Source organism: Coregonus clupeaformis, chromosome 36 (assembly GCF_020615455.1).
Source record: "Coregonus clupeaformis isolate EN_2021a chromosome 36, ASM2061545v1, whole genome shotgun sequence".
In the NCBI taxonomy this organism is placed as follows: Eukaryota; Metazoa; Chordata; class Actinopteri; order Salmoniformes; family Salmonidae; genus Coregonus; species Coregonus clupeaformis.
The window spans coordinates 2,141,746-2,168,862 of NC_059227.1; the positions used below are offsets into that span (position 1 = coordinate 2,141,746).

The 27,117-nt window shown below is 44.6% G+C and overlaps 2 protein-coding genes across 4 annotated transcripts in view; both read left to right on the forward strand.

The window, feature by feature from the left end:
• Nucleotides 1-22,957, forward strand: part of grm1a (glutamate receptor, metabotropic 1a) — a 66,355-nt gene extending 43,398 nt beyond the window's left edge. For 2 of the 3 annotated variants that reach the window (XM_041865426.2, XM_041865424.2), the window contains exons 4-9: nucleotides 9,375-9,610; nucleotides 11,294-11,540; nucleotides 12,125-12,293; nucleotides 13,072-13,198; nucleotides 18,497-19,427; nucleotides 22,081-22,957. In XM_041865426.2, coding sequence (XP_041721360.2) covers nucleotides 9,375-9,610; nucleotides 11,294-11,540; nucleotides 12,125-12,293; nucleotides 13,072-13,198; nucleotides 18,497-19,427; nucleotides 22,081-22,912 — 2,542 coding nt within the window. In that variant the 3' untranslated portion in view covers nucleotides 22,913-22,957. The remainder of the gene's footprint in view (nucleotides 1-9,374; nucleotides 9,611-11,293; nucleotides 11,541-12,124; nucleotides 12,294-13,071; nucleotides 13,199-18,496; nucleotides 19,428-22,080) is intronic. The other variant, XM_041865427.2, reaches the window with a different exon arrangement.
• Nucleotides 22,958-26,633: 3,676 nt separating this feature from the next.
• The window catches only part of LOC121552283 (ras-related protein Rab-32), a 28,533-nt gene continuing 28,049 nt past the window's right edge, over nucleotides 26,634-27,117 (forward strand). Inside the window, exon 1 of the mRNA XM_041865080.2 lies at nucleotides 26,634-27,014. Coding sequence (XP_041721014.1) covers nucleotides 26,801-27,014 — 214 coding nt within the window. The 5' untranslated portion in view covers nucleotides 26,634-26,800. The remainder of the gene's footprint in view (nucleotides 27,015-27,117) is intronic.

Sequence of the window (27,117 nt, forward strand, 5' to 3'; positions counted from 1 at the left end):
ATGCAAAATGAACTGGATCAGGAAGAGAAAGGGAAGAGGGAAGAGAGAGTGAAGAAGAAGAGAAGAGGGGGGAGAGAGTGAAGAAGAAGGGAAGATGGCGGAGATTGGGAAAAATAGAAAAACAGGGGAAAAGAAGACAAGAGGAGAAAGAGGGAAGAGGGAGGGAAGGAAAGAGGGGGTGGGTTAAGATTGAGAGAAAGAAAGGAGAGAGTGAGTGGGAACTGAGGGGTGAGGAGAGGAGAGAGGCATAGGGTAGAGGTAGGGCTTGGCTCTATACATTACAAACGTTAATGTGGTTTGAATATAATCGGGTCAGTTGGCATTCTACTGGTCTTTAGACACCTGCATTTGTTTGGGTATTCTTATAGAGTGTCTGCTTGTGTCAAATGAGCCAAAACAAGGGAACAAGGGAACACATAATTAATCTCTTCCTTTTCTACTTTTTAGGAAACTATTTTAAAATCCATTCTCTCTCTCAGGAGATGGTGCATGTGATTAAGGCTCTACCCCGCCAGTTAATTCATGGCTTCATAAATATACAAATGCGTTAGCTATCAAACTGGAACTAGATCATCTGAAATAGTCAGGGGGATTTGTTAGTTTGTTCTCTCTCCTGGCACTCAGACCACTCAGCTGAAAGCTCTGTTGTGTTTTAGCTATTAATTATCTAACTGTTGGCTCAGAAGCTCCTCCACAACATTGTCTCACAACACTAAGCATCAGTCAATCATCTGGCCAATGTTCACACAAACACACACACACACACACACACACATATCTCTAATTGACCACTTGATGCATGTGTTAATTTGGCCTTGAGTATATTTCTCTAGGAAAACAGTTGAATTTGATAGCAATTTACTGGAATAACAGGGAGGGAATATGCTAGAAACGATGCTGCCTCCAGTAATTCAACTAGCCTAGCTGTGGTGTGCTGGGAGTAATAGTAATCCCATATGGAAAATACATAGACGAATCTAACAATATTCTTATATGGAACTTATAAGTACTACATATGGCAGCAAATACACATAACAGATTCATACAAAAATAATCATGAAAATATAATTATAATATTGTATGGCAGAGCAAGATAATTTTTTACAAAAAGCTAATAAGTAATCTAATAAGTATCTGATAAGATTATTTATGTTTTGCCTTATATGTTAGTGGTGTATTTGTATGTGTTTTTACAGAGACCTTTACAGAGAACATACACTTTATTACAATATTCATTGATGACTCATAGAATTAATATATTTTGACTCAAATATGTCGTACCATATCTATGTACCACAATCATGTATTCGGTTGTGTTAACACAAATACACCACTAACATATAAAGCAAAACATACGAAATCTTACCAGATACTTATTAGATTTTCTTTTACAAAACATCTTCTCCTGCCATACAAGATTCTTATGAGATTTTCATGATTATTTTCCATATGGGATAGCAGTGGTATGTGTTTGATAGTATTAGTGTAACTGTGGTGGGTCTGTGTTTTCATAAATATTTGATAAAAATGCTATTAACATTAGTCATGATACATGAACTCATGAAACTTAGGTAGGTATGAATTCAATCAAATTTGTCCTCCACTGGTTTGACTGTTTTGATGAGGTATTTAAACTAAGTATATACAGTACAGCAGGATCCAGCGACGGCATGAAGAGAGGGAGAGAGTGTAATTATTTCTTTATCACAAACTCCGATGTGAAAGCAGCAATGCATGTCTACCTTGGCAACAACTCATAAATTATTCATTGGGACGTTAAATAAATGCTCCACACACACACACACACACACACACCGATCTCAATCTCTCTCTGCCATAGTCTGCTGTTGCAGTTCTCCACGTCTGGGGACAAATATTGGAGGTCTGTATATAACACTGTATCAAATTTAGCACATCAAATGCAGTTAGCTACCTTGGGGCAGGGAATGGACTAGACTAGTGATGGGGAGGGAGGGAGGGCACATGGAACAATAATTTTGGTTGTTGGGATTGTGAATATCTGATGGGAGGAAGAGTGATAGTGGTTTGGGATTTGAGCATAAATGCACACACACACACACACACGCACACACACAAAGCCTCAGAGGAAAATGTGACAGTGACAAATCAGATGCATCTGTCTCTGGCCTAAACTCAATTAGGACAGGGAAAGATATGATTCTGTATGGCTAACACCCAGAATTCAGAAGTGTGTCAGTGGATTATCTAGTGGCATCACCTTAAATGAGCTCGAGAAAGCGGGGAAACATTTCCCTGTGTCTTTATCAGTGCTAAAAACCACTCCAAAATATTCAAGCAGCCCACTATATCACTCCTTATGCTTCATATCCCTTGGATTACAACGTTTCTCTCAGACCTCGTTTAAAATGGCCAAACATGACACACACCAACCTGGTCTAAGAGCATTTAGTATAATTCTGTACGTAAACCCGAGACGCCCCATTTAGTATGATATGTTACGTTTGGTATGGGTACATAAGACAGATTGTTACTTAAGGCGAACGTCTACACTCAAAAAATTAGGGGTTCAACAACGGTTCTTCTAAGATCCTCAAAGTTCGAAGAGCCTTAAGGTTCTTGGCACTGAAAATTGCCCCCAAAAGGTTCTTCCAAGAACCCCATGGGAGGTGGGGTTCATTGAGGAACCTCCTTAGTTGGTGGGGGTTCTTGCAGGAATCTAACTGTCCAACTGAAACAAAGGACAGCAGGTGTAGGAACTTAACTGAAAAATGTAAAGATCTCAATTTAAAGTAAGGTTTGTCCCTTGTATGATCTAAATTGATATTGTTTTATGATGATACCATCTATCTTTTCATATTTGTGCAAATCTTTCTTGTCACGACTTCGGCCGAGGCTGCCTCCCCTCCTTGTTCGGCAGGCTTCGGCGTTCGTCGTCACCGGCTTACTAATCACTGCCGCCCCAATCATCATCACAATTGTCTTGTCTTGTCAATCACACACACCTGGTTCCTATCCCCTAATTAGTCAGTGTATAAGTGATCCCTCTGCCCCCTTGTCCGTGTGGGTGATTGTTATTTGTGAGAGTCGCGTTGGAGGACTACGGGGAGTTCGCTCGCATCTTTCGGGCAGTCTTCGATCACCCGCCCGAGGGTCGAGAGGCGGGCGAGCGGCTGGTCCACCTGAGGCAGGGGACAAGGACCGCGCAGGACTTCGCGTTGGAGTTTCGGACGCTGGCAGCGGGGTCCGGGTGGAACGAGCGGGCCCTGATCAACCATTTCCGGTGCCATCTGTGGGAGGACGTCCAACGGGAGCTAGCCTGCCAGGACACCATGTTGTTCTTCAATAAACTGGTGGACATGGCCATTCATTTGGACAACCTGCTGGCAGCCAGAGGACGTCCTGGTAGGGGTCTGCCCGTTTCCACCCCGGACGACTCGGATCCCGAGCCGATGGAGCTGGGTGGAGCCGCCGGCCGAGAGAGCGGAGGAGGACAGCGACAGTGCCACTCTGGTGGCACGAAGGGACAGTACACCACACGTAGTAGTCAACGTTCTTTTGGGCCTGGAGGCGGCAGGCAGGGCACTCACGCATCACCCCAGGTATCGAACACCCACACCTGTTCAGAGCCCTCTGCTGCGCACTGTACCCTACCTATCCACTTTCCCGATCACATGGTACTTCCCCAGTGTAAGGTGCTAGTCGATTCAGGCGCAGCTGGGAACTTTATGGACAGGGCATTCGCACGCCGTCAAGGCATTTCATTGGTTCCCCTATCCATTCAACTCCCCATCAGAGCACTCGATAGTCGACCATTAGGGTCCGGGTTTGTTACGGAAGTCACTATACCAGTCACCATGATCACCCAGGAGACACATTATGAGCAGGTTATTTTTTAGATTATTGAGTCTCCTGCTTTCCCTGTGGTATTAGGTATCCGTTGGCTAGCACTCCACAACCCCACCTTCTCATGGCCGCAGAGGGCTCTCACGGGGTGGTCGCGAGAGTGTCAGTGTAGGTGTCTAGATGTTTTTCCGTTGGTGCAACCACGGTGGAAAGTCCAGATGGTACCTCCACCGTGCGCATTCCCCCCGAATACCTTGATTTGGCGCACACGTTTTCAAAGACGCATGCGACTAAATTACCACATCATCAGGCGGGGGATTGCGCGATAAACCTTCGGGTAGACGCTGTACCTCCCAGGAGTCATGTGTATCCCCTGTCGCAGGCTGAAACGGAGGCTATGGAAACATACGTGTCCCAGTCCCTGGACCAGGGGTATGTACGTCCCTCCCCTTCACCCGCCTCCTGGAGTTTCTTCTTTGTGAAGATGAAAGACGGCGGTCTGCGCCCATGCATTGATTATCGATCACTGAACAAGGAGACGATTAGATTTAGTTATCCTCTCCCCCTCATTCCTTCAGTGATTGAGTCAATGCATGGTGCCCGCTTCTTCACTAAGCTAGATCTCAGGAGTGCATACAACCTGGTACGTGTTCGGGAGGGGGATGAGTGGAATACAGCATTCAGCACAACCACGGGGCATTATGAATACCTGGTGATGCCCTACGGTTTGATGAATGTTCCATCCGTCTTCCAGTCCTTTGTGAACGAGGTGTTTCGGGACATGCTTGGTCGCGGTGTGGTGGTCTACATCGATGACATCCTGGTGTATTTCGCTACTCGTGCCGAGCATGTGTCCCTGGTTCGCAAAGTGCTTGCCCGACTGTTGGAAAATGCAGAGAAGTGTATGTTTTACCAGCAGTCCGTCTCCTTCCTCGGATACCGCATTACCACCTCAGGTTTAGAGATGGTAGGAGATCGCATTTCAGCCGTGAGTAATTGGCCGACTCCAACCACAGTTAAGGAGGTGCAGCGCTTCCTTGGCTTAGCCAACTACTATCGGAGGTTTATCCGGGGCTTTGGCAAGGTTGCAGCATCATTACATCCCTGTTGAAGGGTGGGCCGTCCCGGCTCCGCTGGTCTGCTGAGGCTGACCTGGCCTTCAGGAGACTGTGGGGTCTGTTCACCTCAGCTCCGGTACTGGCCCACCCCGATCCATCACTACCGTTCATAGTGGAGGTGGATGCGTCCGAGGTAGGGATAGGCACTGTCCTGTCCCAACGCTTGGGCATGCCACCCAAACTCCGCCCCTGTGCCTTCTTCTCTAAGAAGCTCAGCCCGGAGGAGTAGAACTACGACGTTGGTGATCGGCAGCTGTTGGCTGTTGTCCAAGCTTTGACCATGTGGAGACATTGGCTCGAAGGGGCGAAACACCCTTTCCTCGTCTGGATGGACCACCGTAACCTGGAGTACATTCGGGCCCTATTCTTCATCCGGTTTGATTTTACACTGTCATACATTCCGGGTATGAAGAACGTGAAGGCAGACACACTGTCCCGGCTGTATGACACAGAGGAGAGGCCCAGGGACAACACCCCCATACTTCCGGCCTCCTGCATTGTGGCGCCGGTAGTATGGGCGATGGACGCGGATATAGAGAAGGCATTACGCACAGATCCATCTCCACCGCAGTGTCCAGCTGGGCTGCGGTACGTGCCTGCTCCAGAGGAGGGTGACGTGTTTGCCCAGAAGATCAGACGATCATGGATAAGAGCAGGCACGTACCGCAGCCCAGCTGCGTACCACGTACCGCAGCCCAACCTTTACCAGTTCCACAACGACCATGGTCTCACCTTAGTATTGATTTTTTGACTGATCTTCCCCTCTCCCAAGGTAACACCACCATCCTGGTCATTGTGGACAGCTTCTCCAAGTCCTGCAGCCTCCTTCCTCTGCCCGGTCTCCCCACGGCCCTGCAGACTGCGGAGGCCCTGTTTACTCACGTCTTCTGGCACTACGGGGTGCAAGAGGATATATTGTCCGACCGAGGTCCCCAGTTCACGTCCAAGGTTTGGAAGGCGTTCATGGCATGTCTGGGGGTCTCGGTCAGCCTGACCTCTGGGTTCCACCCCAAGTCAAATGGGCAGGTGGAACGGTTAAATCAGGATGTGGGTAGGTTCCTGCGGTCCTACTGCCAGGACCGGCCAGGGGAGTGGTCAGTGTTCTTGCCTTGGGCAGAATATGCCCAGAGCTCTCTCTGCCACTCCTCTACTATCCTAACACCATTCCAATGTGTTTTAGGTTACCAACTGGTTCTGGTACCGTGGCACCAGAGCCAGACCGAGGCTCCTGCGGTGGATGACTGGTTTCGGCGCGCGGAGGAGACGTGGGACGCTGCCCACGTTCACCTCCAGCACGCCGTGCATCGTCAGAAGGCCAACGCTGACCGTCACCGCAGTGAGGCCCCGGTCTTCGTACCGGGGGATCGGGTCTGGCTCTCGACCTGGAATCTGCCCCTCCGCCTACCAGCTGAGCCCGTGGTTTGTGGGGACGTTCAAAGTCCTGAGGAGAATCAACGAGGTCACGTATAGGTTATTACTTCCCCCTGATTACCGTATTAACCCCTCGTTTCATGTGTCTCTTCTCAGGCCGGTGGTGGTTGGTCCGCTCCAGGAGTCTGAGGTGCGGGAGGTTCCTCCACCTCCTCTGGACATCGAGGGGGCCCCGGTGTACTCTGTCCGTTCCATCCTGGATTTGAGGCTTCGGATGGGGGGCCTTCAGTACCTCGTGGAGTGGGAAGGGTACGGTCCGGAGGAACGGTGCTGGGTCCCGGTGAGGGATATCCTCGATCCCTCCCTGTTGCAGGATTTCTACCGTTGCCATCCGGCTCACCCTGCTCCTCCCCTCCTTGTTCGGGCAGGCTTCGGCGTTCGTCGTCACCGGCTTACTAACCACTGCCGCCCCAATCATCATCACAATTGTCTTGTCTTGTCAATCACACACACCTGGTTCCTTTCCCCTAATTAGTCTGTATATAAGTGTTCCCTCTGCCCCCTTATCCTTGTGGGTGATTGTTATTTGTTAGAGTAGTGTAGCTCGGTGGAGCTACCTGTAACATATTGTTGCCAGGGTAGATTTCCCCCTGTGCCTATGTATTGTTGGATATCCATTACAGTGTCTTTGCCAGGGATGATAGTTTCCCCTGTGCCTGTTTCATTGATCGCTATTTGACCGCATTTGTGTGTCTACGAAGCAATAAACTCTGTATTCGGTGATTACCCTCCTGCGCCTGACTCCTTTCCATCACACTCAAACAGAAAATGGACAATTCAATGGATAACAATCAACAAAGAGGTAAGAATATGTAGGCTATAAGAATATGTTGAAGGCTAGCTGTATTGGGTGCAGATGACTGAACTGCTCATTGATGTGTCTGTGTCTGCAGGTATACAGACAAGGAGGCATATAAAGTTATGTCAATTGGTATTGGTATGTTATGCAGACCAGATTTACCATCCTCTTCCCTTATCTCTTCAATGAATATCCCATTGGCCTCTACATTATGGACAAGGTATGTGTATGAAAACCATTATCAAAACTGTTTTTTTTTCATTCACATTTACCACAAATACCAAGGTATGAATACTGCCGTGTGCATGTTTTGTTAATCATCTGTATAATTACTATTTTTTGGATTCACAGACTACCCTCCCTACACCTCTGATGAATATAACAAGAAACCTGTTCAATCACCATGCACTGCAAAATCATTCTGGATATGGATACGGAGAACATCAACACATTAGCATCAACACGCCAGATGATATACCCATTGGATTTGGGGCTCTGCTGGGAGTTTACCTCATATTTGGATTTTTTTAAATTCTGCTTTGCCACTAAAATATTGTGTTATTGTTATGCGTAATATTATTATTAATAATAATAATAGGGGAGGGGGATAGTTCAAAAATTAACCCCAGAATAACTTATAGGGGTTCCCCCACAGTTTCAATTTGAAGAACCTGTAAAGGATACTCCAGGAACCTTTTCTTTTTAGAGTGTAGCAACCCAAAGGTTGCAAGTTTGAATCTCATCAGGGACAACTTTAGAATTATAACTACTTACTACTTTTTTTAGCTACTTTGCAACTACTTAGCATGCTAGCTAACCCTTCCCCTAACTCTAACCCTAACCTTAACCCTTTAACCTAACTCCTAAACTTAACCCTAACCCCTAGCCTAGCTGACATTTTCCAGCTAGCTAACGTTAGCCCCCTACCCACCTAGCTAGAATTCGTAACATATTGTACGTTTTACAAATTCATAACATATTGTACAGTTTGCAAATTCTTATATTTTTACATGTGCAAATTCGTAACATATCATATGAAATGGGTGATGGAAATCCACAACTTAATACATTCCAGGCGAAACGTAACTTATCATACTAAATGGAGTGTCTCGGATTTACTTACATAATAATATGAAATGCTCTGAGACCAGGTTGCACACACTCCTCACACACACACTCACATATGCTCTTGTCTGTCAGAATATCCCTTCTGTGTGTGGTAATTGGCTGCTGGCTCACTTACTGTCTAATTGGAGGGTAGCTGTCAACTGTACAGGTATTCAAGGCTGCTGCATCCAGAGAAGAGAAGAGCACAGCTTAGAGAAGCTCTGTATATCTACTCATTTATTTTCTTTATCTCTGTCCCTAGTCTTTTTTGTCCATCCTTCTAAGGCTCTCCAGGCTTCAAATGCATGTCTAAATGAGCTTAGTTTAATGGGGATTCTGACACAGAGGGGAAGAAAACAAACAAACAAGGCGATTGGTGGACTGTAAGTAGAGCTGAAAATTAAGATGGAAGCCATTTTTGTCCTGTCTTTGATATTATCCACACCAGTGGAGGCTGGTGGGAGGAGCTATAGGAGGACAGGCTCATTGTAGTGGTTGGAATGGAATAAATGGAATGGTATCAAACATATGGAAACCACATTTTTGACTCCTGCTCATGAGTTAATGGGGAAATGTAACACAGACAATTATATTTTATTGTTTTTCCATTGTAATTAAAGTTTTTTTTATGCAGAATGAACTTGCTCTTCCCTCTCCAAAATATTGAACTGACTGTGCAGTGTGTGCACCAGGGCCCTGATTAAACTATGAAATAGCTTGAAACATTTATTATACTATATAAAGCTTTTCTTCATAATTAATTAGTTAACCATGTTTGATTAAAGTTTAATTGGGAGTTAAGTGAAATGGGGTGTTTACCAAAAAGTGCCTGATGTCCCTTTTATTGTCTTACATAAGCTTTGATCCCTCTCACAATCCAAATACAGTGCTTTGCCGGATGTAAAGTTCATTATCTGTGTGCTCAGTATTTTTTCTCTCTCGCTCTCGCTCTCTCTCTCTCTCTCTCTCTCTCTCTCTCTCTCTCTCGCTCTCGCTCTCTCTCTCTCTCTCTCTCTCTCTCTCTCTCTCTCTCTCTCTCTCTCTCTCTCTCTCTCTCTCTCTCTCTCTCTCTCTCTCTCTCTCTCTCTCCCCAGTGATGGATGGGCAGATCGAGATGAGGTGGTGGAGGGGTACGAACAGGAAGCAGAAGGTGGGATCACCATGAAGCTGCAGTCAGAGGAAGTGAAGTCATTTGATGACTACTTCCTGAAGCTGCGTTTGGACACCAACACACGGAACCCATGGTTCCCAGAGTTCTGGCAGTACCGCTTCCAGTGCCGGCTGGCCGGACATCCACAGGAGATTAAGAAATACAAGAAAGTCTGCTCCGGTGAGAACCACTAAGAAACGACATTAGGCTACTCAGAGTCATGAGGACTGAGCAGGGGTTAGGTTGGGAGGAGGAAGGAAATGCATATTTTAATCAACAAAAGCAATGGGACGAAAAAATATATAGAATCGTCAGATAAAGGTCATACAGTATTTTCTATTGCAATGTCAATGCATGATGAGTTAGGCTGAGGACAAATTAATAGTTCATGTTAATGTTTTGAACATAGGCTAGCAATTGTATGATCATGTATTGTCTCCCTTTTTTCCTCTCCAAATACGTTCTCTGCTTACGAACAAAAGGTGATCTAGGTAAATTGAGTTGTTGCCCCACCAAAATCACTAACAGATTTATTATGGATATTATTCACAACAAATCACAATGATTGACATAGTGATTACATTTAACACATGAAATTATGCTTGATAAGTATGCGTTCAAACATTTTGTTAGAAAAGCTATTTTAAGTATTGATGTTATTGTGAGTGTATTCACCTCAACATGAAGGTATTACACATGTACTACTGTGTAATACCCGACTCTCTTAAGACTTAAGTAAACCAAGCATGATCTAAGCATTCAAAACATTACAAAATTGCAGAGCAGTGTACTGTAGCTATAGTTTGCTGTATGTCTTATGTTATTTTCTCTTCCTAAAGATCTCCAAGGTGGTAAGTGTAAATTTCAAGATTAAAGAGATGATGACTTTACCTGCACCTGCACTGTACTGTATAAGCACTTCACTTTGGCAAGACTTGTAGAGTTTGACTGGTGCTAGCGCTGAGAATTATGTTGGCCTGTACTACCTCTAGACCAGTGAAATAAATAGAAAGCTCCAAATTGGCTGCTGTGTTCAGAGAAAGCCTGGGGTAGGGTCAAATCAGTCAAACTCTAATGCATAAACTCTTGGGTTGTTTTTTTAAAAGGTACTGCAATGTGGAGAGAGAACAAGGAAGAATGAGTCACTGAAACACACTGTTCACAACCCCTTTCGTTAGAACACCACTGTATGAGAGAGATGTGTTCTATATAGATTATCCCCTCTGCTGCCTATCTGCATGATCACCACAGGCAAACGACGGCCATTTTCTAAATGTATTGAGAAACAATGGGAAAAGATGGAGAGAAAAGTGATGAGATTTAAGCAGTTATAAGAAGAAAACAAATATGGAGTGGCACCTCACCTCATAGAAGGGTGAATGAATATATCTTTTAAAAAATGTCACTATTAGTGCTATGGTTGCCCTGTGCCTGACAATGCTTTCAGCTGGCTGACCAAAAATGCTCGTTACTCACTATGGTGTCCACAGACTTTATTGTTGCTCCCTCAAGATTTCTCCATGTTCTGTATCCTTTGGGGAAAACATGAATAAGCCTCTGGACACCTTATTATGATCTACTGTATAGTGTGTGCCAATTATATTGTGCTGCAAAAGAGAGAGATGTTTTGTTGTATTTTTTTGATTCAATTATAATTCCAAACTCAGTTGTTTATGGGTTGAGTGAGAAGGAAGTTGTACAATTCTTTTGCCGTACAATATTATGTTTGCCTACATTTACACATTGATACGACACTGTAAATCCAGCACAAACAAACAAAATGGCCACAGTCCTTAGAAAAACAACATCAACCAATCCCAAACCCCCATTTTGACATTCTGGTAATTTCCCACTAATCCCCAGGCAATGAGAGTCTTCATGAGAACTACGTCCAGGACAGTAAGATGGGATTCGTCATCAATGCTATCTATGCCATGGCCCACGGCCTCCATGACATGCACAGTGAGCTGTGCCCTGGCCAGCCAGGCCTGTGTGAGGCCATGGACCCCATTGACGGCAGCAAGCTGCTGGAGTACCTGCTCAAGACCACCTTCAGAGGGGTGTCAGGGGAGGATGTGTACTTCGACGAGAACGGGGACACTCCTGGCAGGTGAGGAGGGAGATGGGGATGGATGGGAGGGGGGGGACCAGATTCAATGTATCCATGTGCTGCAGCAGTCATTTCTACTTACAGTATTTGCAGTCAGTCCTCTCAGTGTCACAAATCAAATCAAAATCAAATCAAATCAGTCCCTGACAGACAGGTGAAAAACAGCCCCAGTCACCTGTTATTCAGCCAGATGTCAGGGCTAGTACTCAGACATGGTACCATAATCACAATAGATCTGGGTTCAAAGCCCAAAGCGGATGTTCTGTGCCCTGGTAAGTAGCTTTACCTGAAAAACGTTTAACTATATAGAATGTAAGATGTTAAAGTGATTTTGGACAAAGGGGTCTGCTCTAAGCAAGGGACTTGTTATAATTAAATCACCTGCTTCTTCTTTCCTTTTCCTTTCTCCATTTCTCTCTGTATCTCCATTTCTCTCCCTTGCTCTGTTTTTCTCTCGCTCTCTCACTCTCTCTCCCATAATCTCGCTCTGTGCCTCTCCCCCTCTTTCACCCCCTCCATCCATCTCCCACCAATCTCTTTAACGGTCTCTCACCCCTTCACCCTATCTCCTCTCCCCCTCTCAGGTATGACATCATGAACCTGCAGAGTGTGGGTGACGGTAGCTATGACTACCAGCAGGTGGGCTCGTGGCACGAGGGCATCCTGAACATCGATGACTGGAAGCTGTGGATGAACAACAGCGACATGGTCCGCTCCGTCTGCAGCGAGCCCTGCTCCAGGGGACAGATCAAGGTACAGACACAACCTGGCCAAACCAGGCTGAGCCAGGCTGGGCCAGGCTGGATTGGTTAAGGTCCTGAACCAGTCCGTCAGGAATACCCAGAGCCCAGTTTCATAGAGAACTGCTCTGACTATTTTTCTGCTCTGACGCTTTTGTTTAATTTGATTTGAACTAAGTTAGCTCTGTAAATTGATCCCTAGCCTAGGAATTGATGTGCAGATTCTGTCCCTGGTTGAAAATGAATGATTTTAATTGTGTATTAACACAATGTTGTGGAGCCTTCAGGATCTTGAGGAAACACCTTGAGTCTCTCCAACCAGGGCCAGTATTATTCAGCCTAGCTATACGCCCCCCATAGGGTGCATGCACACTCTCCTGTCTGCTTTACCTGGGCCTGCTAACACTTTGTTTACTGCCCTGTGCTGTGCATCACCTTGTTTTACATATCACATCTCTGAGAACATCCACTTTAGGAACAGGATCATGTAAATGCAACTGAGCTTGTCTTTTGGAATATCATTTGTGTGCGACTAAGGGAAAACTGTTACATCATATAGGTTTTTATAATATGCACCTGAATTGACTTATTTGTTTTAGCTCGGGGTGGAGCAAAGGGCCTAAAAATGCACCATCAAAGCCATATTAGACGCTAATACCTGTCTTTATATCTGATTGGAGTTGGTACTGTGTGGGTGTGGGGGTTGTGGTTTGTTGTGGTTTGGGTATTGTTATTGTTTTGACTGTAAGCTTGTGACTTCTGGAGTTGACCCCTGACCTCTGTGTGATCAGGTTATCAGGAAGGGCGAGGTGAGCTGCTGCTGGATCTGCACCACCTGTAAGGACAATGAGATCGTCCGGGATGAGTTCACCTGTCAGGCCTGTGACCTGGGCTGGTGGCCCGATGACGAGCTGGAAGGTAACTAACTAACAGGAAACAATCTATCTACAGTGGCTTGCGAAAGTATTCAACCCCCCTTGGCATTTTTCCTATTTTGTTGCCTTACAACCTGGAATTAAAATTGATTTTTTGGGGGTTGGTATCATTTGATTTACACAACATGCCTAACACTTTGAAGATTAGAAATATTTTTTTTTGTGAAACAAACAACAAATAAGACAAATAAACAGGAAACTTGAGCGTGCATAACTATTCACCACCTCAAAGTCAATACTTTGTAGAGCCACCTTTTGCAGCAATTACAGCTGCAAGTCTCTTGGTGTATGTCTCTATAAGCTTGGCACATCTAGCCACTGGGATTTTTGCCCATTCTTCAAGGCAAAACTGCTCCAGCTCCTTCAAGTTGGATGGGTTCTGCTGGTGTACAGCAATCTTTAAATCATTCGACAGATTCTCAATTGGATTGAGGTCTGGGCTTTGACTAGGCCATTCCAAGACATTTAAATGTTTCCCCTTAAACCACTCGAGTGTTGCTTTAGCAGTATGCTTAGGGTCATTGTCCTGCTGGAAGGTGAACCTCCGTCCCAGTCTCAAATCTCTGGAAGACTGAAACAGGTTTCCCTCAGGAATTTCCCTGTATTTAGCGCCATCCATCATTCCTTCAATTCTGACCAGTTTCCCAGTCCCTGCAGATTAAAAACATCCCCACAGCATGATGCTGCCACCACCATGCTTCACTGTGGGGATGGTGTTCTAGGGGTGATGAGAGGTGTTGGGTTTGCGCCAGACATAGCATTTTCCTTGATGGCCAAAAAGCTTAATTTCAGTCTCATCTGACCAGAGTACCTTCTTCCATATGTTTGGGGAGTCTCCCACATGCCTTTTGGCGAACACCAAACATGTTTGCTTATTTTTTTCTTTAAGCAATGGCTTTTTTCTGGCCACTCTTCCGTAAAGCCCAGCTCTGTGGCGTGTACGGCTTAAAGTGGTCCTATGGAGAGATACTCCAATCTCCGCTGTGGAGCTTTGCAGCTCCTTCAGGGTTATCTTTGGTCTCTTTGTTGCCTCTCTGATTAATGCCCTCCTTGCCTGGTCCGTGAGTTTTAGTGGGAAAACCTCTCTTGGCAGGTTTGTTGTGATGCCATATTCTTTCCATTTTCTAATAATGGATTTAATGGTGCTCCGTGGGATGTTCAAAGTTTCTGATATTTTTTTATAACCCAACCCTGATCTGTACTTCTCCACAACTTTGTCCCTGATCTGTTTGGAGAGCTCCTTGGTCTTCATGGTGCCGCTTGCTTGGTGGTGCCCCTTGCTCAGTGGTGTTGCAGACTCTGGGGCCTTTCAGAACAGGTGTATATATACTGAGATCATGTGACAGATCATGTGACACTTAGATTACACACAGGTGGACTTTATTTAACTAATTATGTGACTTCTGAAGGTAATTTGTTGCACCAGATCTTATTTTGGGGCTTCATAGCAAAGGGTGTGAATACATATGCACGCACCACTTTTCCGTTATTTATTTTTTAGAAATGTTTTAAACAAGTTATTTCTTTCATTTCACTTCACCAGTTTGGACTATTTTGTGTATGTCCATTACATGAAATCAAAATAAAAATCCATTTAAATTACAAGTTGTAATGCAACAAAATAGGAGAAACGCCAAGGGGGATGAATACTTTTGCAAGACACTGTATATGCCATGATGACTGACTACTGCCTCTACCTGGCTGTAGCTCCCCCAGCTCGTACCCCTTTTAACCCTACCATCTTCTCTAACCTGCATGTCTGCCCCCCTGCCCTCATGTCCTCCAACACTCACCTCACTAGTCTCCCAATCCACCATCACACACTGACAGTTATCTCCCAAGTTTTTTTCTAAATCCCAGTCCCCAACTCCCTGCAACCTGCACACTGCTTTGTTCTCCCTGTGAAGGGACTGCAAATATATGTATATTCTTCCCCATTCCTTGCTAATGTACTGATTTATATAGCCCTTTATTCTATCTGTGTCACTCTATCACCAAAAGACATGACTCTCTCCGCCATATACTATTTTTTTCCCCTATATTCATTTAGCAGCGGTGCCCCGCCGCTGCTAAATCGTTGCCGCCACTCCAAAAAGTATGATAGATACATAAAAAAATATGTCTATGATATTTCTGCCAAGATCCACTTTTAAAGGGATAGTGCCAGATTTGAGCAATTAATCCCTTGTTCTACTTACCCAGAGTCAAATGAACTCAAGGATACCATTTTTATGTCTCTGCGTGCAGTTTGAAAGAAGTTGCTAACTAGCATTAGCGCAATGACTGAATGTCTATGGGACAGCTAGCATGCTAGCTGGTACCATAGACATCCAGGCATTGTGCTAACGCTAGTTAGCAATGGCTCACAAAACTACCTTCAACTTCATTCAAACTGCACACAGAGACATACAAATGGTATCCATGAGTTCATTTGACTCTGGGTAAATAGAAAAAAGGCTTAATTGCCAAAATCTCGCGCTAACCCTTTTAAGATCAGTGACGTTTCAACATATATCTGTAGCAAAATAGAGTGAGCAGTGGCTCAAATTATAGCCACAAGCACACAACCAACACTCCCTACAGTGCAGTTCAGTTATATTTCAGATGGTTTTCTGCATTTTTGAGTATAATTTTCTTTTTTAAAGTCACCAAAACGGACCTTCTTACAGTCGTTCTACAAAAAATGTCCCCTCCCCACCGCTACCTTTGCCACAGCTGCTGAAAAAAATCCTAGGGGAAACACTGACTATGCCTTCCCCAACTGTTCTCTCCTTTCATCTCACCTCCCTCTCTCATCTGCTTTCTTTCAGTCTCTCTGTCTAACCTTCCCCCTCTCGGTGCCTCCCCCTCCCTCCCTCCCTGCCTCTCTCCTTCTCAACTCATCTCTCTCTCTCCACTGTCTTCCCGTTTTCTCATTGTTGCCATGACCAGTGTTCCCTCAAATTTTTGGGGGCACTGAGCAAAATGTAGGTCTCGTAAGCAGAAACTTGAACATTGTGAGACATTTTTGCAACTTCCGGCGAGCATTTACAGTGAACACTGAGGCTGTACCCTTACAGTTTTAGACAGTAGGCTATTGTGGGTATTTGAGCATAATGTAGGCCTACCAACAAAACCAATGGAGCAAATGCCATAACATGCACATGGAAATAGCTTTTGATTTCTATGATATAGCCTACAGTAGCCTATATGTGGTGTTCAATGCAGGCCTACATTGCATGAGTCTTTTAAAAATAATTTTTACATTATAAAGGGCTTGACATTAATTCATGATTTTATTTACTTGGTCTGCAACACCATGGGCCAGATAGGTGACTGTAAATTGCATTGTATTGTGTTGTATGGCACAAGAAACCACTTTACAAAATAAAATGCATTATTATTACCATACAGAGAATTAGACAATGTAGGCTACCCCTCTGCCTATGGGCTTATTTGCATATTCAAGACTGTCTCTAAATACAACACTGCCCCTTTAATTAAGACAAGCTTTTTACATGACTGGCTTTTTAAAGACAGCTTGAAATGTAGCCTACACATTTTGTGCTCTTGTAGGAAGCAGTAACTCCCCATTGCTGACCTATACTTATCTATAACTGGGCTAATAACTCTCTAACTAGCAAATAATATCAACAAATGTGAACACGTGCCGCACCACTCCGATCTGAACTGATCTGAAACGTGCTTTCACACGCGGGTGACCGCTCATGGGCTACCCCCGCAAATATAATTATACTCCGTTGCGCTCTGGCTCTACCTACAACATAATAACAGACTCAATCTTGCAAAGTTAGATTTGTTTTGTTTTGGGACTGATATAATGTTGATTCGATAACAGAAAAAAAACGTTGATCCATATAGTGCAAACTAATGGGACGAAGTTCAGTCTTGCGTCTCTGCGCAGCATGGCATTTATTCTGCGCCGCAGTCCAGCAGTTTAGCGGGAACATTGGTCATGACCCAGTCACCCAGGTGTTGTTTTGACAGTGATTCGAACCGAGCTGAAGGGAGCTCTCCTTCCTTCTCCCTGTCAGGTGGAAAATATAATTAGCTCATTGAGAGGCCTCTGATAGATTTCCAACAGTTTGTTGTCAGAGATTAAATTCCCCTCTTTCCTATGATTCATTATGCATGTCTGGGAATATCATAATCAGATCCAAGTGGAAAGGTGGCTTTTTTTAATCACTTGTCATTTTGGTTCCCATAACTCTGTCATTCCTGGTTACTGGGGAAACCAGTTTTGCACCAGTGTGCCTAGAAGGGAAGGTGTTGTGGCTTGAGGAGTGAGGAGAGAGTGAGTCTTTTATACATCATGTTTGAATTATTCAGAGGTCTACTTAGAGCTCTGACAGGATTGTGTAGGGAAGAGGAATAAGGGATTTGAAGCTTTGTGAGAGAGAGGATAAAGATAAGTGCATTTCATCTTTGCCACCCTTGTCCATTGGCAGTGTGTGAGCCTGATGCCTTGATAAACTAAGCTTGGTGGCCAAGGGGATAGAGATAACTTCACTCAGCAGTGAAGCTTCCACATGGACACATTTCTCAGGATCTAATTTTAGTACAGTTAAGATATTATTCATACAAGCACATGGGATAAACCAAGCACAACTTCAATCTCTTGCTTTTCGATTGGGGAAGCATACCTTATATCCAGATGAGATTTTGCGTTAAGTTAGCTAACTAGTAATTTTATACATACTTGTGATTTGGTTTATGAGGACTAAATGATACTGGTTGTGATGGCATATACGTAGGCAGGCATTGTCTGTGGTGGCGCTGACTGTAATGCTATTAGTTAGGAGTGCTGTGTAATTCAGGGGTTTTAAGAGGAGTCTGGGGATGTCACTTTTCTCTCATTAAGCCCTTGCGAGTCTAAGTGTGTGTCGGATGACAAATCACCACCAATGCAACATGATGGACAGCCACACACCAAGACACAGACACACACAGACACACACAGACACACTTTACACTGCAGCATAAGCATGAGAGGAAAATCTGACAGATTTGGAGCGTGTGTGTGTGTGTGTTGTGTGTGTGTGTTCTTGAGTAATTTAAGGCCATCTTTGAAGGGCTATGATCTTCCCTATATACCTCTTGACTTCCCCCATTTCTAAATCTGTTCACTAGTCATCTGCCTTCATCTACTCCCCCTCTCTTCAGTATACCCATGTTCCCCTCTTCTCCATTTACAGTCCTTCCTATTACTTTTCCAAAATTTACATGCTTCAATTATTATATAGGCAACAATAGCATCTCTCCTTTCCTCTGTCCTCTGCAGGTTGTGTGCCCCTGCCTCTGAAGTACCTTGACTGGTCAGATGTGGAGTCCATTGTGGCAGTGTGTTTGTCCTGCGTGGGCATCCTGGTCACCCTCTGGGTCACCTTAATCTTCATGCTGTACCGCGACACACCCGTGGTCAAGTCGTCCAGCCGTGAGCTGTGTTACATCATCCTGGTGGGTGTCTTACTGGGATACATCTGCCCCTTCACCCTGATCGCCTATCCCACCGTGACCTCCTGCTACCTGCAGCGCCTCCTAGTGGGTCTCTCGGCTGCCATGTGCTACTCCGCCCTGGTCACCAAAACCAACCGCATCGCCCGCATCCTGGCCGGCAGCAAGAAGAAGATTTGCACCAAGAAGCCCCACTTCATGTCGGCCTGGGCCCAAGTAGTCATCTCCTTCTTCCTCATCAGCCTGCAGCTCATCTTGGAGATAACCCTGATCATCCTGGAGCCGCCCATGCCCATCAAGTACTACCCCAGCATCCGCGAGGTCTACCTCATCTGCAACACCAGCACGGTGGGCATGGTGGCGCCGCTGGGCTACAATGGCCTGCTCATTATGAGCTGCACCTACTACGCCTTCAAGACGCGCAACGTTCCGGCCAACTTCAACGAGGCAAAGTACATCGCCTTCACCATGTACACCACCTGTATCATCTGGTTGGCCTTCGTGCCCATCTACTTCGGCTCCAACTACAAGATCATCACCACATCCTTCTCCGTGAGCCTGAGCGTCACCGTGGCGCTGGGGTGCATGTTCTCGCCCAAGATGTACATCATCATCGCCAAGCCGGAGAGGAACGTGAGGAGCGCATTCACCACGTCCGATGTAGTCAGGATGCATGTGGGAGACGGCAAGGCGGCTCAGCAGAGCAAGAGCATTCTCAACATGTTCCGTAGGAAGAAAAACGGAAACGGAAGCACCAAGTGAGTAACCTTCAGTGATGTTCAGAAATCAGGGTCTAGAGATGAGGGCATATAGAAGGATAGAATAGGGCCTGCACACTCGTTTGGATCCTAAAGTTGTCTTGTAACTACAATAAACATATGTTTTGGAGAATTAGAATTTGTATGCCCTATTCTGTCATTCTACTGTTTTTTCTGCCCACATTTGATGAATTATGAGGTGTGCTTGACTATACACTTCCTTGGTAGATAATCCAAAACAAAATGTGATAGATATTCAGCAAAGACACTGACAGTGTCTAAAGTAAGGATTGAGACGGGGGATGAGAGAATGTTGTCTTTGAGTGTTGTCTCTCACCTTTGCTCTAATATGTCCCACTTAACCTCTTCCAATGGACAGAGGTTGACTCTGACAGGATCATGTTTAGACACAGGACTTGGCAAACTCCTGTCCTTGAAGTCTGCAGTGTCTTTGGAAAATAATGTCTCAGTGGTTAGTAGGAGGAGGGTCTACTAATCTTTCTTCATAGCTCCAGACTGGTTGGTGATTACAAGGTATGCATGACAGCCAGTAGACTCTGCAGCCTTCAAGGGAAGGAGATGTGCACACCCCTGGTTTAGGTGATTTTAGTTTAGCCTGAATTGTCCTCACATTTATCCCAGTTCGAAGCATGAAAGCCTCTTTGTCTCCCTCACTAATCACATAAGAGAGACAAACCTAACCTATCCTGCTATGCACAGCACTATAACATTGTGTTATTACCTTGTGTCAGAGAGTACAGGCACCAGAACATTTTCACAAGTGCATGTTGCCCATCTCAGCTTGATAAGCACTTACTGTAGATAGGCAGGTCTACATTTGGTGGATGGCTCAAAGTACTTTGAATTCAGCCATCTACGGTTCATAATGCTGTTCAAACAGCACATTATGAAATTATGAATCACTAAGTATTTACAGTGCATTGGGAAAGTATTCAGACCCCTTGACTTTTTCCACATTTTGTTACATTACAGCCTTATCATAAAATTGATTGATGAGTAAAAAATGGTATTCAATCTACACACAATACCCCATAATGACAAAGCGAAAACAGGTTTTAGAAAACAGAAATACCTTATTTACATAAGTATTAAGACCCTTTGCTATGGTGCATCCTGTTTCCATTGATCATCCTTGAGATGTTTCTACATCTTGATTGGAGTCCACCTGTGGTAAATTCAATTGATTGGACTTTATTTGGAAAGGCACACACCTGTCTATATAAGGTCCCACAGTTGACAGTGCATGTCAGAGCAAAAATGTCTGCAGCATTGAAGGTCCCCAAGAACACAGTGGCCTCCATCATTCTTAAATGGAAGAAGTTTGGAACCACCAAGACCTTCCTAGAGCTGGCTGCCCGGCCAAATTGAGCAATCGGAGGAGAAGGGCCTTGGTCAGGGAGGTGACCAAGAACCCGATGGTCACTCTGACAGAGCTCCAGATTTCTCTGTGGAGATGGGAGAATCTTCCAGAAGGACAACCATCTCTACAGCACTCCACCAATCAGGCCTTTATGGTAGAGTGGCCAGACGGAAGGCACTCCTCAGTAAAAGGCACATGACAGCCCGCTTGGAGTTTGCCAAAAGTCGCCTAAAGGACTCAGACCATGAGAAACAAGATTCTCTGGTCTGATGAAACCAAGATTGAACTCTTTGGCCTGAATGCCAAGCGTCATGTCTGGAGGAAACCTGGCACCATCCCTACGGTGAAGCATGGTGGTGGCAGCATCATGCTGTGGTGATGTTTTTGAGCGGCAGGGACTGGGAGACTAGTCAGGATCGAGGCAAAGATGAGCGGAGCAAAGTACAGAGAGATCCTTGAAGAAAACCTGCTCCAGAGTGCTCAGGACCTCAGACTGGGGCGAAGGTTCACCTTCCAACAGGACAACGACCCTAAGCACACAGCCAAGATAATGCAGGAGTGGCTTTGGGACAAGTCTCTGAATGTCCTTGAGTGGCCCATCCAGAGCCCGGACTTGAACCCGATCAAACATCTCTGGAGAGACCTGAAAATAACTGTACAGCGACGCTCCCCATCCAACCTTACAGAGCTTGAGAGGATCTGCAGAGAAGAATGGGAGAAACTCCCCAAATACAGGTGTGCCAAGCTTGTAGCGGCATACCCAAGAAGACTTGAAGCTGTAATCGCTGCCAAAGGTGCTTCAACAAAGTACTGAGTAAAGAGTCTGAATACTTATGTAAATGTGATATTTCAGTTCTTCATTTTTTATAAATTTGCTAAAATTTCTAAAAAACGGTTTTTGCTTTGTCATTATGGGGTATTGTGTGTAGTGGATTCATGAGGGGGGGGGGAAACAATTTAATCCATTTTAGAATATGGCTGTAACGTAACAAAATGTGGAAAAAGTCAAGGGGTCTTAATACTTTCCGAATGCACTGTAGTTACTGTAAGTGCCCAGATTAGTCAATGCAATGCCACTTAGAGCTAACGAATGAAGCACATCACTGCTGCCTGTTAATAATGTTGTTAAAATGTCTTAAGCGTATTTTAACATGCGTATAGAAATGTTGAAATGCTGCTGTTCTGTTCTATTGTGCTATGTGTTGTTGTTGTTCACTAACCCTTCCCCCGGGTTGTCTCTGTTAGTAACGGCAGTCTTCATCTCGTTCATAGTTCTAATGGCAAGTCTGTGTCATGGTCTGAACCAGGTGCAAGACACCCTCAGAGGGGGGGGAATGTGTGGCACAGACTGTCTGTGCATGTGAGGAAACAGGAAGCCGGCTCGAATCAGACGGCGGTCATCAGGCCCCTAACTAACGCCCCCGTCGACCCCCACAGCTGTGACCCACACCACCAACACCACAGTCCTGGCACAGACTCCCACCTACCCCACCCCGGCACCAAGGCTCTGTACAACCTGGCGGAGGAGGAGGACGAAGGGGGGGAAGCACGCCCTCTCTGGACTCCCCCCCACTCCCACTCTGGAACGCTCCACGGGAAGGACTCGGAGGAGCCACCCTCTTATTCTCACTTAACGCACTGTACCACCGAGCGCTTGCAGGGGGTGATGGTGGACACGCACAGCTCCAATATCCTTGGATTTAACGACACAATGGGTGCCTCCGGCATCCAGGCCAGCTCCACCAACCAACCCCTAGGCTTCACCTTCTCTCAGCTTTCCTGTCCTCTGCAAGGTGGGGTTTCTTTTGGAGAGGATGACCTCATCTCGCCCCTGGAGGGGGCTGAGGGGGAGGCATTGGACCTCCTACACAGCTACACAGAGGAGGATGATGAGGAGGAGGGAGAAGAGGAGCTGGCTCAGAGTAAGCTGACCCTGGAGGACTCCTTGGCTCTGTCTCCGCCCTCCCCCTTCAGGGACTCAGTGTATTCTGCCGGGTCGGTTCCCGGCTCCCCCATCTCTGAGTTGGTCCTCTGCAGCCCCCCGAGCTCTGCCTACTCCTCCGTCATCCTCCAGGATTTCAGACGGAGCTCCTCGACACTGTGAGAGCCACCAGGCACTGACACACACACGCACACACACACACACACACACACACACACACACACACACACACACACACACACACACACACACACACACACACACACACACACACACACACACACACACACACACACACACACACACACACACACACCATGTTACTAAAATGTAACATCACAGATTTGATCATTTATTTGCTTATTTACTTATACATTTCTCCATTTGCTCTGTCATTCGCTTGCTTGGATTATATACAAGACATTTTACGTCATGGCGGAGTTGGGGGAGTGAGAGAAAATAAAAATTCATGGAATAATCCAGTAGCAATCATGTTTCTCAAGGGCTGTGAGTCCCCACCAACCTTTCTGCACACTTTGAGACTGGGAACAGTGCCAAAACTACCTGGCTCTTGTACCAAACGTATTAAGCAAAGCTGTCAATCACATTGAAGGCTGTAGCTAAATGATTTTGTTTCGCTATTGTTGTGCATTTTAATAGCCTATGAGACAAATGGAGGGAATGCTGTGTATAAGGTGCTTGGATCTTACCCTATGATGTCGGTAAGATACAGGGACCAAGATCCCACAATGCACTGCCTGTTTGGTCCAATACTGTACATGTGCAGTTGAGCTCATATTATTATGTGTAGCAGACGCAGCTGGATCAAAAGACTCTCTTTGCCTTTTTTCATAAAGACTTAGTCCTCAATAAGAAGCACTCGCCTCAGCTTACCAGTACTTTTCCTACTAACCTCATTGCATTTCAAACATTTGCTCTCTGATAAGAAACAAACTCTCTCTATGAACTGCAGGGTAGGCTACAGTAAAGTATATAAGCAGTATTAGGTGTCTCAGACATTGCATACAGGGCCCCAAGGAAGATGGAGATTGAAGATTGGGTATTTGAGCTGTATGCAATACTTTGCAACATGTTTTTTATTGTGCCAATCAAAGTCGTTTTCCAGTTCTCTGCATTCATATTTACTGTTTACTGATAAGGCATCTTCAGGAGATTCTAAGATTGTGTACAATATTTTACATTATGAGGTGGGTTTGATTGTAGGCGACTGTAATGTTATGACATAAGTTTAAACACATTATATGAAATCCTGAGACATGTGTGGTTCACACAGGATGCTATGAAGATAAGATTCTGTTTTCCATACTGTGTGTGTGATGATATTTTTAAAAATGTTTTCTGAGGTCGCTGTGTCATTGTAATGGAAATATACTTGTGTATGTTTTCAAAGTTTGTAATACTGTTAAGCCATCTCATTTCTTTCACACGGATGGTATGTTTGTAATATCAGTAAATGTTTATATATTTAGAATGTGAAACTATTTATACGTTTTAAAACTCATCTTACAGATGCTTGTGGAAGAGCTGTGTGTTGACATTGATTTTGGGTAACTTATCAAGTCAGCTGTGTCCTCTTGAAAATATTCAGTTGTAAAGCATACCAATGGATAGTTGCTTCTTGTGGTAAGATTATACGCGCTTCAATCTCGCTTAGATTTTGTATTATAAAATTGCAGTTGTATTGGTTTACTTGATCATAGCTTCTTAGTGCTTTATCTATAAGAATGCACTCCAACATATACAAACAAATATACAGTATGTATAGTTCTTTAGTATTGTAATTGTTACTACAAAATGTTATATTTAGTCTATTAGTGTAAGTTGTTTAAAGATTTTAACATTTCTTAAATGTAAAGGAACAGAAGGATCACATTTTACACGGTCACAGATAGAATGAGATAGGCCTGCTGTAAAATAAAAACCTTTTATAGTAAGATGACTGTTAATTGATTGAATGATTTCATAATGCTTTAATGTATAGGGGTTAAGGGGTACATTCAAGTGACAGCCCTGATCAACTTTGGAATGCATTTGGTCCAAATACAGTGGGGGAAAAAAGTATTTAGTCAGCCACCAATTGTGCAAGTTCTCCCACTTAAAAAGATGAGAGAGGCCTGTAATTTTCATCATAGGTACACGTCAACTATGACAGACAAAATGAGATTTTTTTTCTCCAGAAAATCACATTGTAGGATTTTTAATGAATTTATTTGCAAATGATGGTGGAAAATAAGTATTTGGTCAATAACAAAAGTTTCTCAATACTTTGTTATATACCCTTTGTTGGCAATGACACAGGTCAAACGTTTTCTGTAAGTCTTCACAAGGTTTTCACACACTGTTGCTGGTATTTTGACCCATTCCTCCATGCAGATCTCCTCTAGAGCAATGATGTTTTGGGGCTGTCGCTGGGCAACACAGACTTTTAACTCCCTCCAAAGATTTTCTATGGGGTTGAGATCTGGAGACTGGCTAGGCCACTCCAGGACCTTGAAATGCTTCTTACGAAGCCACTCCTTCGTTGCCCGGGCGGTGTGTTTGGGATCATTGTCATGCTGAAAGACCCAGCCACGTTTAATCTTCAATGCCCTTGCTGATGGAAGGAGGTTTTCACTCAAAATCTCATGATACATGGCCCCATTCATTCTTTCCTTTACACGGATCAGTCGTTCTGGTCCCTTTGCAGAAAAACAGTCCCAAAGCATGATGTTTCCACCCCCATGCTTCACAGTAGGTATGGTGTTCTTTGGATGCAACTCAGCATTCTTTGTCCTCCAAACACGACGAGTTTTGTTTTTACCAAAAAGTTCTATTTTGGTTTCATCTGACCATATGACATTCTCCCAATCCTCTTCTGGATCATCCAAATGCACTCTAGCAAACTTCAGACGGGCCTGGACATGTACTGGCTTAAGCAGGGGGACACGTCTGGCACTGCAGGATTTGAGTCCCTGGCGGCGTAGTGTGTTACTGATGGTAGGCTTTGTTACTTTGGTCCCAGCTCTCTGCAGGTCATTCACTAGGTCCCCCCGTGTGGTTCTGGGGTTTTTGCTCACCGTTCTTGTGATCATTTTGACCCCACAGGGTGAGATCTTGCGTGGAGCCCCAGATCGAGGGAGATTATCAGTGGACTTGTATGTCTTCCATTTCCTAATAATTGCTCCCACTGTTGATTTCTTCAAACCAAGCTGCTTACCTATTGCAGATTCAGTCTTCCCAGCCTGGTGCAGGTCTACAATTTTGTTTCTGGTGTCCTTTCGACAGCTCTTTGGTCTTGGTCATAGTGGAGTTTGGAGTGTGACTGTTTGAGGTTGTGGGCAGGTGTCTTTTATACTGATAACAAATTCAAACAGGTGCCATTAATACAGGTAACGAGTGGAGGACAGAGGAGCCTCTTAAAGAAGAAGTTACAGGTCTGTGAGAGCCAGAAATCTTGCTTGTTTGTAGGTGACCAAATACTTATTTTCCACCATAATTTGCAAATAAATTCATTAAAAATCCTACAATGTGATTTTCTGGATTTTTTTTTTCTCAATTTGTCTGTCATAGTTGACGTGTACATATGATGAAAATTACAGACCTCTCTCATCTTTTTAAGTGGGAGAACTTGCACAATTGGTGGCTGACTAAATACTTTTTTCCCCCACTGTATGTCCAACCATTTGTTTGAAAGTTTGATTGCATGTGTGTATTAATAGAAAACATTATGAGCAGCAATTAGGCTATTGCGTTTTAGTGTATATGTGGCTGTCAGACACACAAAGCACCCCTGGTTACCATGTAAACGCAGGAGGAGGAGGAGGCAAAAAAAACGTGATAAAAAAACTAACAGAAACTTGATGGACACTATACATTTCCGGGTCGTGTTTTTGAGCAAGTAGGAGGAGGAGGGGAAGTAGAGCACTTTAGTTACCATATTTCCAAACAGCACAGAAACAGAGAGGATAGTTTCCCATTGCCTCATCGTGTGAGAGAAAAAAAAGGTGTTGAATTTGAGAAAGTTGTCACTGTCATTCGGACGTTCACACTATGGCAGGCGGATCGGTATCGGAGTGTAAGGAATACTTGTTCAAAGTAATTGTCATCGGGGAGTTAGGTGTGGGGAAAACCAGCATTATCAAACGATACGTCCACCAGCTATTCTCCCAACACTACAGAGCGACTATTGGGGTCGATTTTGCGCTCAAAGTTATCAACTGGGACAGCAAAACGCTGGTGAGGTTACAACTATGGGATATCGCAGGTAAGACATATGGATGTACATGTTCTATATCAATACTTTTGAGATGCTACAAATGGAGTTACCCTATGCTATGCATTGTTTGGTGAAAGTGTAGCCTGTCCAC